General features: G+C 42.9%; 1 protein-coding gene across 2 annotated transcripts in view; it reads right to left on the bottom strand.

Annotated features, from left to right (window-relative positions):
* Positions 1-19,751, bottom strand: part of smurf2 (SMAD specific E3 ubiquitin protein ligase 2) — a 233,676-nt gene that overhangs the window by 83,188 nt on the left and 130,737 nt on the right. For both annotated transcript variants that reach the window (XM_048555207.2, XM_048555208.2), the window contains exon 4: positions 4-137. In XM_048555207.2, coding sequence (XP_048411164.1) covers positions 4-137 — 134 coding nt within the window. The remainder of the gene's footprint in view (positions 1-3; positions 138-19,751) is intronic.

Raw genomic sequence — 19,751 nt, 5'->3', positions numbered from 1 at the left:
TACAACCAGTATCTTTAAGGCGATTGATGGCATTGGAAAGGAGTCGCACACAACCAAGGAAGCCTGCGCCCTGTTTCTTGTGAATTTTCTTGTGATTCCAAACACTGATTGTTATAGAATCAGATCTCCCAATATATCTAGAAACAATAAAAAGGTATTAAAATTATATTGATAATAGAAGCAATTTAAAATCCAAATGAATGGTGGATGTTGTAGATCAGAGACAGGAACAGAGGTTGTTGGAAAAGCTCAGTGAGTCTGCCGACATCGATGGAGAGAAATCAGAGTGATGTTTTGGGTCAAGTGACCCTTTCTCAGAACTCAGAATAAAAGCACTTAGTTTGCTTTTCTTTTCAGGTCAGTTTTGATTAAAATAAAGGCAAAAATACTGTAGATGTTAGAGGGCTTTAACAAAAACAAAAAAGTCCTGGATGACCTCAGGAGGTCTCCCAACATCTGCGGAAAGAGAAACAGAAAGAATCTTTTGAGTCCAGTATGACTCTTCTCACTACGACTTCTTGCTTCGACCCCTTGTCCTCAATTATTTGTTTTTGTATGCTATATACCATCCAAGAGAGTCGACAGATTATACTACACAAGCTGTCTATAAGAATAGAAATCTAACAACAGAATATTCTGCTCTGTTCAGCCACACAATGAAATTGCAGCCGACCTGCATCCACATTTTGTTCACCAGTGCTGGCTCCATAATCCCGTAATATCAAGGGATAAATCTGGCCGAAGTTTAACATTGGATTAGTAGCCGTTGCTTTCTCAGAAAATGTGTTTCATATTTCTACAATATTTTGCGCAAACAGGTGTTCCCTAATTTCTCTTCTAAATAGGCTGGTTCTGATTTTATGGTAATTACCTCTTGTTCTAAACTCCACAGCAGTTGAAAAGTCTATCTACATAACATTGCCATTCTAAATCCTTATACCTCAATCAAATCACCCCATAATCTTCTACATTCCAGCAAATACAGCCTTGATTTTTGTGATCTCTCCGCATTACTGAATTCTAGATAGTTTGGCTTATTGTTTCAACTCTTTCAAAAGAGTTAGTCCTGTTCCCAGTCCTTTCCCTTCAGCCCTGCGAAGTCTTTACCTCCCAATATAAATTAGACTTACAGGCAAATATGTACAAGATAACAAACTTCAGCACACTCTAAGCCAATTTTGGTATAAGGGTTGGTCCATCTTGTCAGATTAATAAATAAAGTCAGAACAGTTTAGAACAATTATTTAAATCCCAAACTGGAACTGCAACTTTCCATAACATTTGGCATTACAGGTAGTTCTCCTATAACGCAAGAGCTGCTTTCTTGCATGATCTCGTGCGATAGAAAATAGTAATCTAAAATCATGTTATCGGGAAATTGCTATACCTGAAGAGGGGGATGTTCACGTTATCCAATGTCCACCGTTAATCAATCACCTTACAGCCAATTAGCACCAATGAAACACACATTATAGCAGAGATAATGGGAACTGCAGATGCTGGAGATTCCAAGATAATAAAATGTGAGGCTGGATGAACACAGCAGGCCAAGCAGCATCTCAGGAGCACAAAAGCTGACGTTTCGGGCCTAGACCCTTCATCAGAGAGGGGGATGGGGGGAGGGAACTGGAATAAATAGGGAGAGAGGGGGAGGCGGACCGAAGATGGAGAGCAAAGAAGATAGGTGGAGAGGGTGTAGGTGGGGAGGTAGGGAGGGGATAGGTCAGTCCAGGGAAGACGGACAGGTCAAGGAGGTGGGATGAGGTTAGTAGGTAGCTGGGGGTGCGGCTGGGGGTGGGAGGAAGGGATGGGTGAGAGGAAGAACCGGTTAGGGAGGCAGAGACAGGTTGGACTGGTTTTGGGATGCAGTGGGTGGGGGGGAAGAGCTGGGCTGGTTGTGTGGTGCAGTGGGGGGAGGGGATGAACTGGGCTGGTTTAGGGATGCAGTGGGGGAAGGGGAGATTTTGAAACTGGTGAAGTCCACATTGATACCATATGGCTGCAGGGTTCCCAGGCGGAATATGAGTTGCTGTTCCTGCAACCTTCGGGTGGCATCATTGTGGCAGTGCAGGAGGCCCATGATGGACATGTCATCAAGAGAATGGGAGGGGGAGTGGAAATGGTTTGCGACTGGGAGGTGCAGTTGTTTGTTGCGAACTGAGCGGAGGTGTTCTGCAAAGCGGTCCCCAAGCCTCCGCTTGGTTTCCCCAATGTAGAGAAAGCCGCACCGGGTACAGTGGATGCAGTATACCACACATTATAGCAGAACTATCTGTATCTGGAATTCATACAACTTGCAGGTGTAATTACATAATGTTGTCATTGAGCACAAAAAGGATTCTTCCTTCAGAACAATGGAGAGTTTCAGCACCGACAGTTAGAAATATTTTAGACATCAAAATGTGGCTTTGTCAGGTTGTTTTTGTCCAAGAACAATACCAAAAGCTAACAACTAAAAGATCACATCAATGCAATGACGGGGTTGGGTGTGTGCGCACACTCGTGCGTGTGAGAGTGAATGACAGCATTAGAGACAGAAAGATAGCAGCACCCTCTGGAGAAGCGCCGAATCACTGTACAAGCAACTTTGCCTTTAACTGTGCATCTACATACCAGTTCCTCCGAGCTTCGAAGGAGCAACGTTACCAAACAGAGGCTGCTTCATCATTATTGCTACCACAAAATGAGAACCAACATATACCAAAATGGTTTATTTCAAACAGCAATAAAGCTGATTTGCAAGTACTATGTGAAGGTTTGAGATAAATCAGAGATAGCAGGAACTGCAGATACTCGAGAATTTGAGATAACATGCTTTAGAGCTGGATGAACACAACAGGCCAAACAGCATCAGAGGAGCAGGAAGGCTGACGTTTCAGGCCTAGACCCTTCTTCAGAAATTAGGGGAGGGGAAGGGGGTTCTGAAATGAATAGGGAGAGGGGGGTGGCAGATAGAAGATGGATACAGGAGAAGATATAGGTGGAGAGGAGACAGACAGGTCAAAGAGGCGGGGATGGAGCCAGTAAAGGTGAGTGTAGTAGACAGGAGATGGGGGGGGGGGGGGGGGGGGGGGAGAGGAGTTTGGGGTGGGAGGAGGGGATAGGTGGGAGGAAGGACAGGTTAGGGAGGCGAGGGCGAGCTGGGGTGGTTTTGGGATGTGGTCGGGGGAGGGGAGATTTTGAAGCTTGTGAAGTCTACGTCGATACCATTGGGCTGCAGGGTTCCCAAAAGGAATAGGAGTTCCTGTTGTGCAACCTTCCGGTAGCATCATTGTGGCACTGCAGGAGGCCCAGGACGGACATGTCGTCTGAGGAATGGGAGGGGGAGTTGAAATGATTCGCAACTCGGAGATGCAGTTGTTTAGTTTGAACCGAGTGTAGGTATTCTACAAAGCGGTCCCCAAGCCTCCATTTGATTTCCCTGATGTAGAGGAGGCCACAACGGGAACAGATGAGGTATACCACATTAGCAGATGTGCAGGTGAACCTCTACTAGATGTGGAAATTCTTCTGGGGCCTGGGATGGGGGTGAAGTAGGAGGTGTAGGGGCAGGTGTAGGACTTCCTGTGGTTGCAGGGAAAAGTGCCAGGTGCGGTGGGGCTGGAGGGAAGTGTGGAGTGGACAAGGGAGTCCCAGAGACAGTGGTCCCTCCAGAAAGCAGATAAGGGTGGGGAGGGAAAAAAGTCTTTGGTGGCAGGGTCAGATTGCAGATCGTGGAAGTGTCGGAGGATGAAGCGTTGGATCGGGAGGTTGGTGGGGCTGGTACGTGAGGATGACAGGGATTCTGTTTTGGTTGTTATTGCAGGGAGAGGGGGTATGAGGGATGAGTTGCGGGAAATGCAGGAGACACTGTCGAGGGTGTTCTCGACCCGGGGTGGGGGGTTGCGATCCTTGAAAAACAAGGCCATCTGAGATGTATGAGAGTGGAACGTCTTATCTTGGGAGCAGATGCGACAGAGGCGAAGGAATTGGGAATAGGGGATGGCATTTTTGCAGGAAGGTGGGTGGGAGGAGGCATATTCTAGGTAGCTGTGAAAGTCGGTGGGCTTGAAATGGATATCAGTTTCTAGGTGGTTGCCAGAGATGCAGACAGAGAGGTCCAGAAAAGAGAGAGAGGTATTGGAGATGGTCCAGGTGAACTTAAGGTTGGGGTGGAAGGTGTTGGTGAAGTGAATGAATTGTTCGAGCTCCTCATGGGAGCACAAGGCAGCGCTGATACAGTCATCAATGTAAAGGAGGAAGAGGTGGGGTTTAAGGCCAGTATAGGTACGGAAGAGGGATTGTTCCACGTAACCTACAAAGAGGCAGGCATAGCTTGGGCCCATGCAGGGTGCCCATGGCCACCCTCTTTGTCTGTAGGAAGTGGGAGGAATTGAAAGAGAAGTTGTTGAGGGTGAGGACAAGTTTGGCTAAGTGGATGAGGGTGTCAGTGGAGGAGGGTGCGGGTCGGGCCTGCAGGACAGGAAGAAGCAGAGGGCCTTGAAGCCATCTGTATGGGGAATGCAGGTGTATAGGGACTGGGCATCCATGGTAAAGATGAGGTGTTGGGGACCAGGGAATTGAAAGTTCTGGAGGAGGTGAAGGGTGTGGGTGGTGTCACGGGCGTAGGTAGGGAGTTCCTGGACCAATGGGGTGATGTCTTATACATTTACAGAAGCATCATAAGAAATCATGCTATTTTAAGGAAAAACAAACATAAAAATACAAGTTATCAATCTTTATGGAAACTCTTCCTCTAGAGGCTCGACCATGATTGTTACACGTTAATAGAAAAACCATGAAATAATTCCCTGTGGCACTCAAATTTTTCATTGGCAACTCATTCACAGCAGAAAGTGAAGCTGAACATCGCACAAATGAAGCTAATTTTCAAGCACTATAAAATACCAAAATGGGAATAATATCTGCACAAAACATGAACGGCCTTTACCCTTATCACTTTTGTTATTTAAGTATTTATTTTAAATATTGGTTGAAATGAACAATACAAAACACTGACTCATGTCAGATAAACTGCAGTGATTTTCTTAATTATACATTGTAGTTTCTCTCAATTGCACGGTACATTTGTCTCAAACACTACTTTATGAAGTTCTGTCCTGTTTATTGTTTGTAACTTTGTTCCTGGGAAGAGCAGTAATACAGGAACAATCATGAATATCTGTTACTTTCCCAGAAACACAAAAAAAAACTTGTGTTTAGTTGAATGACATAAAATATTGGAAATGAAAATTATCAGCTGGGGGAGAAAAAAATCAACTTTTTTTGTAACAAGTATTTCTTGTAAAGAAAGGCATCCCTATTCAGATGAATAGGTTAGTATTCCTAATATTAAGAAGAGAACCTAGTCACCATTAACTTCTTTCTAATTTTCCTGCTACAAAACACTATTTCAGAACTGCTGTTTAGACAATGCCAACAATAAATATTTTGCGTAGAAACAATGCCTATTCCTAAGATACGCCTGATGAAATAACAAGCAAAATGTTCCTCAATCAGGACCACTTCTTAAATTCAATTTTCTACCTCTCCACAATCCTGCAGGTAGGGGGAATATTGATGCATTGTTATTAATACTGGCATTGTATCACAGCCTAATATCTTCAGCATTATCGTTATTATATAGCATTTAGGATTAATACAATTTCAGTTGTATAAATCTCCCTGTGAATGGTGACATAAGCTATCAGTTAATGAAACAGCAGTACGTTGGTTCTCCATAACAAAGTTAAAGATATTGGTTCACAAAAGGGAGGCTGGAAGAATATAGCAAGTCAGGCGGCATCTGGAGGAAAGTAGCAGTCAACATTTTGGGTATTACTCTTTTTCAGGACTGTACGTTGGGGTAGGGGAAGCAGCAGATAAAGGGGGAGGGGGCGGAATGGTAGCAATAGGTGGACACTGGTGGTAGGTACAACCTGGTTGGTCAATGGGAGGGAGGGTCAGAAAGTGGATTGGAAATGAGGAGATGGGGCTGGAAGGACAGCAGGGGGTTGAGGGGAAAGGTTATTTGAAATTGGAGAACTCAATGTTGAGTCCTCCAGGCTGTAGGGTGCCCAGGTGGAAAATAAGGTATTTTTCTTCAAATCTGTGTTTGAATTACTGCAACACTGGAGGAGGCAGAGGATAGAACATAGAACATTACAGCGCAGTACAAGCCCCACGGCCCTCGGTGTTGCACCGGCCTGTGAAACCAAACTGAAGCCCATCTAACCTACACTATTCCATTATTATCCATATGTTTATCCAATGACCATTTAAATGCCCTTACACTTGCTGAGTCTACTACTGTTGCAGACAGGGCATTCCACGCCCTTACTACTCTGAGTAAACAACCTACCTCTGACTTCTGTCCTTTATCTATCACCCCTCAATTTAAAGCTATGTCCCCTTGCACTAGTCATCTCCATCCGAGGAGAAAGGCTCTCACTGTCCACCCTATCTAATCCTCTAATCATCTTGTATGTCTCTATTAGGTCACCTCTTAACCTTCTTCTCTCTAACAAAAACAACCTCAAGTCCATCAGCCTTTCCTCATCAGGCCTCCCCTCCATACCAGGCAACATCCTGGTAAATCTCCTGTGCACCCTTTCCAATGCTTCCACATCCTTCTTATAATGCGGCGACCTGAACTGTGTGCAAAAATCCAAGTGCGGCCGCACCAGAGTTTTGTGCAGCTGCAACATGACCTCATGGCTCCGAAACTCAATCCCACTGCCAATAAAACCTAACACACCATACCCCGCACCCCGGCTTAACAATCTTATCAACCTGGGTGGCAATGTTAAGGGATCTATGAACATGGACACCAAGATGTCTCTGCTCATCCACATTACCAAAATCTTACCATTAGCCGGTACTCTGTATTCCTGTTACTCCTTCCAAAGTGAATCACTTCACACTTTGTCGCATTAAACTCCATTTGCCACCTCTCAGCCCATCTCTGTGGCTTATCTATGCCCCTCTGTAACCTGCAACATTCTTCCGCACTATCCACAACTCCACAGACTTTAGTGTCATCTGCAAATTTACTAACCCATCCTTCTAGGCCCTCATCTAGGTCATTTATAAAAATGACAAACTGCAGTGGTGCCAAAACAGATCTTTGCGGTACACTACCAGTAACTGCACTCCAGGGTGAACATCTCCCATCAACCACCACCCTCTATCTTCTTTCGACTAGCCAATTTTTGATCCAAACCGCTAAATCACCTTTAATCCCATGACTCCATATTTTATGCAACAGCCTACTGTGGGGAACCTGATCAAACGCTTTACTGAAATCCACCTGTTTAGTCACCTTCTCAAAGAACTCAATAAGGTTTGACAGGCAGGATCTACCCTTCACAAAACAGTGTTGACTATCCCTAATCAAATTATTCCTTTCTAGAGGATTATAAATCCTATCTCTTATAATCCTTTCCAACACTTCACCTACAACTGAAGGAAGGCTCACTGGTCTGTAATTACCAGGATTGTCCCTCCTCGCCTTATGAACAAGGAGGCAACATTTGCTATCCTCCAATCTTTGGCACTATTCCTGAAGATAATGACGACGTAAAGATCAAAGCCAAAGGCTCTGCAATCTCCTCCCGAGCTTCCCAGAGAATCCTACGATACATCCCATCCGGCCCAGCGGACTTACCTATTTTCACACCTTCCAGAATTGCTAACACCTCCTCCTTGGGAACTTCAATTCTGTCTAGTCTAATAGCCTGTATCTCAGTATTCTCCTCGACAACATTGTCTTTTGTCTTTTGCCTGTGTGGATGGTCATGTCAAAGGCGTAGTAGTGATGCAGGGAAGTGAAATGGGCAGTGACCAGGAGGTTAGGTTGGCCACCTCAGGACAGGCAGAGATTCTTGGTGAAATGGTCACCTGCTACACTTGGTCTCACCAATGTCGAGAAGACCATATTGGAAGCATCAGATACAGCAGACTACGTTGGAGGACATGCAGATAAAACCACACGCCACCTTCCTCACCTCCATCTAGGGCCCTGAACAGCCCTTTGAAGAGAGACAGAGCTTCACCTGTATCTCCTCCAACCTAGTCTATTGCAATCTGGTGCTCCCAACGTGGTCTTCTCTACGTCTGTGAGACCAAACAAAGACTAGGTGGCCATTTCGCTGAGCATCTCCACCTAGCTCATAACAGCCAACCTAACCTCCTGTCACGTCCATCCTCAGCCTCCTGCAGTGTTGCAGTAATTCATACACAAATTTGAAGACCACCACCTTATCTTGCACCTGGACACTCTACAGCCCAGAGAACTCAACACTGAGTTCTCCAATTTCCTGTAACCTTCCCACGTATCCCTGGCTCTGCTTCCAGCCCCACTTCCTCCGTTCCATCGCACCTTTTGACTCTTCCTTCTAGCCACCAACCGGATTCATCCCTCCCGTTGAAGTATTCACCTATCACTACCATTCCATCTCCGCTGCAACCCCAACTCTTTATTTGCAGCTTCCCCTATCCCCACGTCCAGTCCTGAAGAAGGGTAATACCCGAAACACTGATTGCTGCTTTTCTCCAGGTATTGTCTGGACTGCTGTGTTCTTCTAGCCTCCCATTTGTCGACCTTGGATTCCAGCATCGGCAGGTTTTTTTTGTCTGTAAAGACATTGGTTCATTTGATTTTTTTTATACTGTACTCTTCATTCAGTTCTGTGGTGAAAGTGTAGAGGAATATAGGACACTATTTCACCTAGGGTTATAAGGTTTGTAGTGTCAATCCAATTTGCTGACAAACTTTTGATCTGGAACTGATTATGGGTGGCTTACACTTATCTAAACTAAACTCCACTCCTTGGTCCATTGGCCCAGCTGATCAAGATCTCATTATAAACTTAGATAACCTTCTTCACTGTCAACTATAATTCCAATTTTGGTGTCATTTGCAAACTTATTAAACATGCAACCTATATTGTCATACAGGTCATTTATATAAATGACAAACAACAGTGGGCCCAGCACTAATCCTTGCGGCACACCGCAGCTCACGGGCCTCCAATCCGAACAATAACCCTCTACCACCACACTCTGTCTCCTACCATCAGCCAATTTTGTATCCAATTGACTGACCGTCTCTGGATCCCCTGTGATCTGATGTTACTAACCAGTCTATCACACGGAATCTTGTCAAAGGCTTTACTACTGTACACGTAGACAATGTCTACCATTCTTTTTTCATCTATCTGGCAGACCAGGAAATACCAGCGTAAAAATAATTGGTTCTCCAAGGCATACTGTTACACTAAGCTAAAGTGGCATACCATATGCTGGTATACTGGGCTATATTGGTACACAGGCATTTATTGGTATGCTGTGATAATTGATACCGGTTTTAAAGGAAGTGGGAAGTATCCGATATCATAACTACATTATTCCAAAGTACGTTAGCACAACATCGAGGGCCGAAGGTCCTGTACTCTGCTGTAATGTTCTATGTTCTATCTTCTTGGTCACATCTTCAAAAACAACTCAACCAAGTCTGTGAGGCATTATTTCACATGCACAAAACCATGCTGACTATGCCTAATTAGTCTTTGCCTTTCCAAATGCATGTAAATCCTGTCTCTTAAAATCGTCTCCAACAACTTACCCAGCGTTGATGACAGGCTCATCAGTCAATATTCCCTGGCTTTTCTTTATTGTGTCACTATTTAAGAAAGACTATATTCGTCAGCCTCCAGTCGTGGTTTAGATGATAGAAATGTCTCTACTAAGACCCCTGCATTCTCTTTCCACAATGTCCTAGGATACATTTGATTAGAGCCCAAGAATTTATCCACCTTTATGCATTTTATGACATCCAGCAACTCCTCTTCTGTAACATGGACTCACTTTAGGACATCACTATTGATTTTCCCCAAGTTCCCTTGCTTCCATGTCTTTCCCCATAGTAAACACTGACGCAAAATAGATGGCTTCATTGATCTTTAAGGGGCCATATTCTTTCCCTAGTTACTCTTTTGCCCTTAATGTACGAATAGAATCTCTTTGGGTTCTCCTTAACCTTACCTACCAAAGCGATCTTATGTCCCCTTTTGCCCTCTTGATTTCCTCTCTGAAGTGTTTTTCCCTTTGAAATGTACTCCACTTCCCTCTATATTCAAGAGATTCACTTGACCCCAGCTGTCCATTCCTGACATATATTTCCTTTTTTTCTTGATCACAGCCTCAACATTTCTAGTCTTCCAGTGTTTCTTACTCCGGCCAGCTTGCCCTTCACCCTAACAGAAACATAATGTCCTGAACTCTCATTATCTCACTTTTGAAATCCTCCCACTTGAAAGTTGTCCCTTTACCTGTGGATAACCAATCCGAATCAACTTTTCAAAGTTCCTGTCTAATACGGTCAAAATTTGCCTTGCTCCAGCTTAACTTTAACTTTTACACAAGGCCTATCCTTTTCCATTACTGTTTTGCAACTAACAGAATTATGGCCACTGGTCTCAAAATGCTCCCCCCAGTAACACCTCAGCCACTTGCCCTGCCTCATCTCCCAAGAGAAGGTGGAGTTTTGCTCCTTCTCTAGTAGGCACTTTTCTTGAAGACACTTAAATTCCTCCCATCCAAACCATTAACACTAAGGCAGTCCCAGTCTATGTTTGAAAAGGTAAAATTCCTTACCATTTCAACCCTATTAATCTTATCGATGTCTGAGATTTCCATATATATTTGGTCCTCAATTTCCTACTGACTTTGTGGGGGGGGGGGGGGGGGGGGGGGGCCTAGAGTACAATCCCATCATGATGGCCATCCCCTTCTTATTTCTCAGTTCTACCCATACAGATTCTCTGGATGATCCCCCAGGAATACCCTAAGTACAGCAGTGATGTTTTCCCTAATCAAAAACACACACCCTCCTCATCTCCCTTCCTGAACCTCTAAAAGCACCCATACGCTGGATCACTGAGCTGCCATACCGTTCCCTCTCAGTCATGTTTCTGTAATAGCTAGAATTTTCCAGTTCCATGCTCCCACCCATGCCCTGAGTTCGTCTATCTTACTCGTCAGGCTTCCTGCATTAAAATAAATGCAGTTTAACTCATTAGTATTACCTCGTTCTCTGCCATGCCCTGTCTGCTTTGGTGATTTAACTTGCTCCCTTTAACTTGTGAACCAGCCTCAAACTTTTCTCTTTCCTTACTACTGCTTAGGGTTCCACACACACCGCCTGAGGAGTTCAAAGCCTCACAAGTAGCACTAGCAAATCTCCCTGCCACGATACCGGTGCAACCTGTCCCTCTCATACAGATCATTCTGCCCTAGAAGTGATCCCAATGATCCAAAAATTTAAATCTCTGCCCCCTGCACCAGTTCCTCAGCCACGCATTAATTTGCCTTATCTTCCTATTCCTACCTTCACTAGCACGTGGCATCTGGAATAATCCTAAGATTATCACCCTTGAGGTCCTGCTTTTAAGCCTCCTGCCTAACTTCCTTTATTCATGCCGTAGAACCTAATCCCTTTCTCCACCCATGTCATCAGAACCAACACGTACAACGAACTATGGCTGCTCATGCCTTTGAGAATTTGCTGCAACTGCTCTGAAACATCCTAGACCCTGGGACCAGGGGGGCAACACACCATCCTGAAGTCTTGCTCACGGGTGCAGAAACACCTGCGGTGCCCCAGCTAGAGAGTCCCCTATTACTATCACTGGCTAGGAACTTGAACACAGCTCGCTTAACAGCGGAGCCAGCCATGGGGCACAGGACCTGGCCGACATTGGGGTGTAGGGACACCCACAGTGCTGCGAGAAAGGGAGTTTCAGCATTTGATCCAATAGTAGTAAGGGAAAAGCAATATAATTCCAACGAAGAAAGATGTATCGCTTGGAGTGGACTCTCCAGGTGGCTGTGTCCACACACATCTGTGCCTTTGTCTAAGTGACAGTGGTCTTGGGTTTGGAAGGTAATATTGAAGGAATCTTGGTGAGTTACTGCAGAGCTTCTTGTAGATGATACACACTGCTGTCACTGAGTGTTAATAATTAAAGGAATATATGCTGGACAAGGTGTCAATCAAGTGGACTGCTTTGTTCTGGATGATTTAGAGTTTCTCAACCGTTGCCAGAGCATCGGAGCAAGTGAGGAGCATTCTATCACAGTTCGGACTTGTACCTTGTAGAAGTTGGATAAGTTTTCAGGGAGACAAGAGATAAATTACTTGGTGCAGAATATCTAGCCTCTACCTTGTTCTTGCAGCTACAGTATATAAGACTGATCCACTTCTGTTTCTGAACATGGTAACGCCCCCAGGATATTAATTACGGTGGTTCAGCAATGGCAATACCACTAAAAGTTAAAAGGTATTGATTAGATATATTCTTATCTGAAGATCATTGCTTGGCACTGATGTACCATGAATGTAACATGACACTCATCAGCCCAAGCCTTGATGCTGCTGCTTCACTATCTGGATGAATGGTGCTGAACATTATGCAGTTATTAGTGGGCATCCCCACTTCTGACAGCATGATGGAGGAAAGGTCATCGATTAAATAACTGAAGATGGCTAGGCCTAGGATCTGCTCTAGAGGTCTGACTGCAGGTTCCACATTAGTATAGTGGTTAACATCACTGGCTGCCAGGAGAGAGGCAGGGTACAATTCACCGTGGGGAAGTGGGTGATCTTCGCATGATTGCCGCTACAGTTGTGCGTATAACATCACTGAGCAGGATGAGTAGAAAATATCAAAGCCGAACAGTCTAGAGGGTTCTTGTGGTGCACTGGTAGTGTCCTTGCCTCTGGTCCAGAAGATAAAGGCTCCAAGTTCAAACTGCTCTGGAAGTGTGCAATAATATCCCTGAAGAGAAAACATCTAGCCAAAAGTCTCACAGCACCAGGTTATAGTCCAACAACGTTTATTTGAAATCACAGGCTTTTTCCACAGGTGAACTTCCTTGATGGCAAGATGAGATTTTTTGAAGTCCAAGTTAACATAGAAGGTAATTCATTTCCTGCTGTGTACCACCATACCCCAACTGTGGTAGATGTGTCCCACTGTGAGACAGGAAATGTTGAGTGGTACTGTCTGGAACATTATTTGAAAGTTATAATTCTGTCACTGTGACAATGTCAGGCTGTTGCTTATCTAGTCAGTGGGACATCTCTCCCAATTTTGGCATAAGCCCCTACATGTAGGTACGGACATTTTTTGTAGGGTCAACAGGCTGGGTGTGCTGCGATTGTTACCAGTGCCTAGGTCGATGCTAACTAATCGGGGCAGCTTCATTCCTTTTTGATCTTGTAGTGACTTTACTGCATTAAGGTGGCTTGCTAGGCCCGTTCAGAGGGCATTTAAGAGTGAACCAAATGATTTTAAATCTGGAGTGACAAAGGTTAGACTAGTTAAGGAGGGAAGATTTTCTTTATTGAAGGTCATCGGTGAAACAAATGGCTTTTTACAACAACTGGCAAAGGTTCATGTTCATCAGTGGATTAGCTTTTAATTGCAGATTTGTTAACTGGATCCAAAACGTCTTCATCTGTTTTGTCTCCTGGAGCACATTAGACCATGTTTTCTGCTTGTGTCACCAGCTCTAGCAGTGAATCCTACATCCTCTACAGAGAAAGGTTTGTCCTGTTTCCAGTCCTAAATTTCTTACATTTGATCTTGTGTCCTTGTTACCTCTAAAATGGACTTTCCCAATCTTCTCCTGACCAGCATGTACTCTTGCAACCTCGATAAACACAAACTATGGCAAAAATTCCACAAGCTGTATATGAACTTGCTTCAGGTTCTGTTCGCATGTATGCCATATGACCTGTACTGCTTCCTGGTTCCGCAACCTCTCCATTTTAAAAATCAACTCAAATTATATTTTTACACTTTCTAATCTGGCCCTGTCTCGTCTTTCCTATCTTTAATTACTATCTATAACCTGTAGACGACAACCTTGAATTCTAACCACAAGCACATGGGTGACTTTAACACTTCCACATCATGCCTGTTGAAGACTCTTCCTTCAGCCATCTTGGCTAAGCCACTCCTTCTTCCTATAAGCAGCTATTTAAACTCTCCCTCTTCATATTTCTGCAAATTAGCATTCATCTATCAGAATGAGATGTTTTTCCATTTAAAAGGCACTATATAAAACACAAATACATATATTTATTTATGTGTGTCATGTTTATATTGTACTTTGAAAACATATTACAGTCACAGAGAAAAATATGCCAGGATAGTGAAGAAAGCATTTGGTATGCTTGCCTTTATTGGTCAGTGAACTGAGTATAAGAGTTGGGAGGTCATGTTGCAGCTGTATAGGACACTCGTTTGGCCACTGCAGGAATACTGCATTTGATTCTGGTCTCCCTGCTGTAGGAAGGATGTTGTGAAACTTGAAAGGGTTCAGAAGAGATTCACAAGGATGTTGCTAGGTTTGGAGGGTTTGACCTAGAGGGAGAGGCTGAATAAGCTGGGCCTATTTTCCCTGGAATGTCAGAGGCTGAGGGGTGGCTTTTTAGAAGTTTATAAAATCATGAGGGGCATAGATAGGGTAAATAGCCAAGGTCTTTTCCCCGGGGTGGGGGAGGTAAAAACTAGAGGGCATAGGTTTAAGGTGAGAGGAGAAAGATTAAAAAGGAACTTCAGGGGGAACATTTTCACGCAGAGGCTAGTACATGTACGGAATGAGCTGCCAGAGGAAGTGGTGGAAGCTGGTACAATTACAACATTTAAAAGGCATCTGGATGGGTATATGAATATGAAGGGTTTAGAGGGACACGGGCACAATGCTGGCAAATGGACTAGATTAATTTGGGATATCTGGTCAGCATGGGGAAGTTGGACCGAAGGGTCTGTTTCTGTACCGTATCTCTCCATGACTGTGACTCTAAGTGCATGAAATTATTCTCAATTGTTACCACGCTATTATATAAGAAACAAAGAAACCTACAGCACAAGAACAGGCTCTTCGGCCCTCCAAGCCTGCGCCGATCAAGATCCTCTGTCTAACCTGTCATCTATTTTCTAACGGTCTGTGTCCATTTGCTCCCCGCCCATCCATGTACCTGTCCAAATACATCTTAAAAGACGCTAACGTGTCTGCGTCTACCACCTCCACTGACAACGCGTTCCAGGCACCCACCACCCTCTGTGTAAAGAACTTTCCACGCATATCTCCCTTAAAAACTTTCCTCCTCTCACTTTGAACTCATGACCCCTAGTAATTGAGTCCCCCACTCTGGGAATAAGCTTTCTGCTATCCACCCTGTCTATACCCCTCATGATTTTATAGACCTCAATCAGGTCCCCCCTCAATCTCCGTCTTTCTAATGAAAATAATCCTAATCTATTCAACCTCTCTTCGTAGCTAGCACCCTCCATACCAGGCGACATCCTGGTGTCTATGTATCTAAGCAAAAGCAAGGGAGTATTTGGGCTATTACACATAGCTTCAGTAGGTTCATGGGGGTTACAGATGGACTGGCTGGACAAGACTCCTTCAGGTAGAAACCTCGACTGTAAAGTGTAGATGTGTAAATGTTGGATGAAAAATAGATAGGCCTCCACTGGTGCCCTAAGTTAGCAGTTTACTGACATTCTCTAAATTTCAGCTGCTTGAAGAATAGTTATTTGAATGATATACAATAATTGCTGTCTCCCAGGGAAACTCTGGTTGCATATTTCATAAATGGTGTGTCCAGTAATTGGGTTGACTGTACATATGATTGAATGTAAAATCAAATTGGGTGGTTTTGAAGTGGAAGGAGTCATCAGGAGAAAATCAAGTTCTAGCAAAATGTGAAATGTCAATTCGCTGTAAAGAATGTGGGAATCCAAAATGAAATAATTAAAAGAGATTGCCATTTGGAGGAGGTTTCCAAAGACAATCACAGAGAAATATGGGAAGTGAGATGGTGCAAGAGAACGAAATGAGTCGGCGAAGTTTGTTACTGGAATTTGCCAGGATAGTTTCACAAAAATAATTCCAGTTTGTTGAATTGGAAACCTAACAGACAATTTAATAAAAACAAGAGTTTAGAGAGAAGTTAGGAGAAAAATAGCAATGTTGATGGATTGGCACAAGAAAGTAGAACATTTAGTCACAGAGAACTGGGCTGATTGGGAGATTTATTTCGGTGACAAGGGACCAGGAAAATGTAAAAAGAATTAAGGAAGCAGAACTGAAGACCATAATGGTAGCCATTATGTGCAAGGTGGCAGAAACGACCACGTTAGCAACGGAAATAGAAGAGCTCCAGTGCACTTCAAATTCTACAGCTTCAGTGAACTGTGTTCAGCATTAGTTTTACCAATGCCCAGCTCTACAAAATAACATCTTCTGTCTTCTATGTGAAGAATTCAACCCATCACCCATCCTACTGTTTTGATACTCCACAAAAATGTTACACTAGGGTTAGACAACAGCAACATTGAGAGTCAAGAACAATAAAACCTAAGATAATCTTTGGTTATCAGATCATAGGTACAATTGTTTTATATTCTAGTGGAGCAAATACAATGTGCAAAAGTAATTCAAGATATATAACTTAAATACAGTTCCATTTGGAAGACTACACGGTTGTGAATTACTTTCAGTATTAAAATCTCTGCTTGTATGAAGCAAAATGAAGTGTGACAAAAGACTAATTGCTGCCCCATTAGAAAAATGGCAACTACCTACTAAATGAAAGCAGGGCTCATTTCTACCAAACCATTAATCCTACAGCAACTTTTACTTTTAATTAGCTTAAATCTCATTACTGTGCTTGGAAGTACAGAACCCTGCTGCTGTAATCCACTTTAAACAGAATGTGCAAGAAAACCCAAACGGCTCTTTTGCATAGTGAAAATATTGAAGCATTCAGTATGTTGCAGAATAAATCATTAACAATTAGAGCTTCAGCTGTAACACATTCAAACAACATGACATGATCTAAACTTTATTAACAACACCTGAGAACATGCCATGTTCTTAATCATGAGGCATGTTTTTGAAGTTTCTACTCCGAGAGCAAACAGGAAAGGAAGCCGTGTTTTCTTCGGCATATCAGGCACTCTTGTGGATCTGTACAGCTTGATTAGATGCAATGTAAGAGTTACTATTTCCATTCAGCACCCACAGTATGCCTGGACCTAAATTATACGACATCAATGTGACATTTCTGTCTGCCAATTTAATACAAAATTAAAGACCACTCCAATGTAAAACCAGAACTGAGTTACGTCTACTAACTCATTTCCAGTAGAGTAGAACAAATTACATCCAATAGTCTAGACTACTGTTGTTTAAATGGCAAAAGTCATAACATCACTTTATTGTTTTTATTATTACTTTTCTGTAGCATTTTGAGCCTGGGTTGCATGCTAACTCATTTCAGGCAGTCAAGTGCCAACCACTTTGCTGTGTCGCATGTACAGAGACAGAGTAAGGATTACAAGTTTCTTCCCTGAAGGGCATTAGTAAACCAGGTAGGTCATATGAGACAATCTAGAAGTCTTGTGATGATGATTATTATTATTATTATTGAGGCTAGTATTTTATTCCACCCCCAGCTACAGCTGTATGATTTGAACTCAAATGACTACAGCATTACTTCAGGCCTCTGGATTACTAGTTTGGTAACATTATCTCTAGGCTACCTCCTCCTTCTCTAGGCTTATCACCAAGTTCTCAAAGGCAATTAGGGATGGGCGGTTAATGGTTTGCAAATGACAATGCTATCAAGAATAAGCCATAAAAAAAACTAAGTAGGCTTTCAATGTAAAAAAGAAGTGTTTTCAGAAATCCAGAGAGGGATTAAATGTATGGCAAGCCAAAGGAGGCAATTGCTATAAGAGGTAGGGTGAGGAAATAATCAATGTTTTAGTCAGAAACTTCTAAACATTTAGGAAATGTTTTCGTACATTCAAAAATTCCATTATTTAAGAGGGTGGGAAAGATAAATCAGGAAATTACAGATACATTAGTCAAATGTCTGTTTTGAGGAAGTTAATCAAATCTATTAGCAACACAGTACCCAACCACTTCAACAAAAATGAACTGATGATAGGGTGTCAGAATCAAATTGCAATGCGCAAGATATATCCAACACTCGTGGATATTTTTGTAATGACGTCACAAATGTAGGAGTAGCTTATGGTTGTTGTTGCAGACAAGGGAGAGATGGTAGGATTGCTTCCAATTTCACACCTCTTCACTCGCTGTGTTTTAAACAAGTGTTTTAACCCTTTGAGTGAGATTTTTAAGAACAGACACAAGCCAGGCTTAGATTGAAACCAAGTGTAGACATTTCATAGAATGGTAGAATCCCTAGAGTGTGGAAACAGACTCTTCAGCCCAACAGAACCAAACCGACCCTCTGAAGAGCATCCGATCCAGACCCAACCCCCTATCCTATCCCTGTAACCCTGCATTTTACCACGGTTAACCCACCTAGCCTGCACATCCCTGAACGCTATGGGCAATTTAGCAATGACCAATCGACCTAACTTACACATCTTTGTGGAAGAAAACTGGAGCACCCAGCGGAAACTCACTCAGGCCCAAGGCTGGAATCGAACCTGGGTTCCTGTGAGGGAGCAGATTTTCTGAAGGAGAATTTCTGGAAAAAGGGTGTCAACCCAAAATATCAACTTTTCTGCTCCTCTGCGCTCCTCCAGGTCCACATTGTTATTTCTAACTCTAGCATTGGCAGTTCTTATTATCTCTTACAATTGATGTAGCATGCACTTAGCTTTCTAAACAAAAGTCTGCAGATGAAAGCAACAGTCCTACTTCTCTGTCTGTGCGATTATCTAGTAGGAACCCACCTATTGGTGGCCAAGAAGCCTTTGCTTTGTGATCTTAGTTACAGTCTGCCTGTTCTATGCTATACCTGTGAATTACCAAGGTGTTTCCTTTCAAAAGGCATTTCACAATGTGACGGCCATATTGGTGTTATTGGGAAATGAATGTCACTATTTGCACATTCTTGAGCTAAAGTGATTTTCAGCTAACTCATCTTTGAGGAATTTCTATATACAGAGATGAAAGCTGGGTGGCTACCATATTTCAGTTTTTGCAGGCATTTAGATAAAATAGAAGCTGGAAGGAACAACAAGTGTTTGAACAGAAATCCACATGTCACCATTCAAGAAACCTACTACAGTCAAAGGCAAGATATCAATGCAATCATCCACATGACGATCCTAGGTGGTGAGACATAGCTCAACTAAACATACAATAGAAAACAAAAAAGGAAATTGTGATTGTGTAAACACTAGCAGACTCAGTGGGTGAGTGGGATGAGCAGGACAGGAAGGAAGTTGCCAATGTTGAGTTCAATAAGGGGCTTAAGTACCTAATTCATATTTTCCTAGGTTTTTCTTTTACTAAAAATCAGATTGCTACAATCATTTGCTAGAATCAAAAATAACTGCTTCTGCCTATATTCTTTCAGCATTTCAATTTGGCATGATGTTAAAATAATTCCAAATCAGTTTAAGTCACTGTCTCCAAGACTATCCCAGTGTACAAAAACAAGTTGCTGGAAAAGTTCAGCAGGTCAACATCTGTGGAGAGAAATCAGAGCTGATATTTCAGGTTGAGTGACCCTTCCTCAAAACTGGTTTTTGTTTCAAAAACTTACAGCAATCGCAGTTCTTTCAGTTTTTATCATCCCCGAATAGCTTGGAAAAGCTTTACAATGCATGTTATAATACCAAAATACATTAACTTGTGTTTAACTGAAGCAGACGTCATTCTTATTCCTATGAAAAGAAGCCATTAATAAATGTTGTTTTGGGTTT

Source organism: Stegostoma tigrinum, chromosome 22, assembly GCF_030684315.1.
Source record: "Stegostoma tigrinum isolate sSteTig4 chromosome 22, sSteTig4.hap1, whole genome shotgun sequence".
Taxonomy (NCBI): domain Eukaryota; kingdom Metazoa; phylum Chordata; class Chondrichthyes; order Orectolobiformes; family Stegostomatidae; genus Stegostoma; species Stegostoma tigrinum.
Note: the sequence above shows the minus strand (reverse complement) of the source record. Positions and strands in the feature narration are given on the sequence as shown.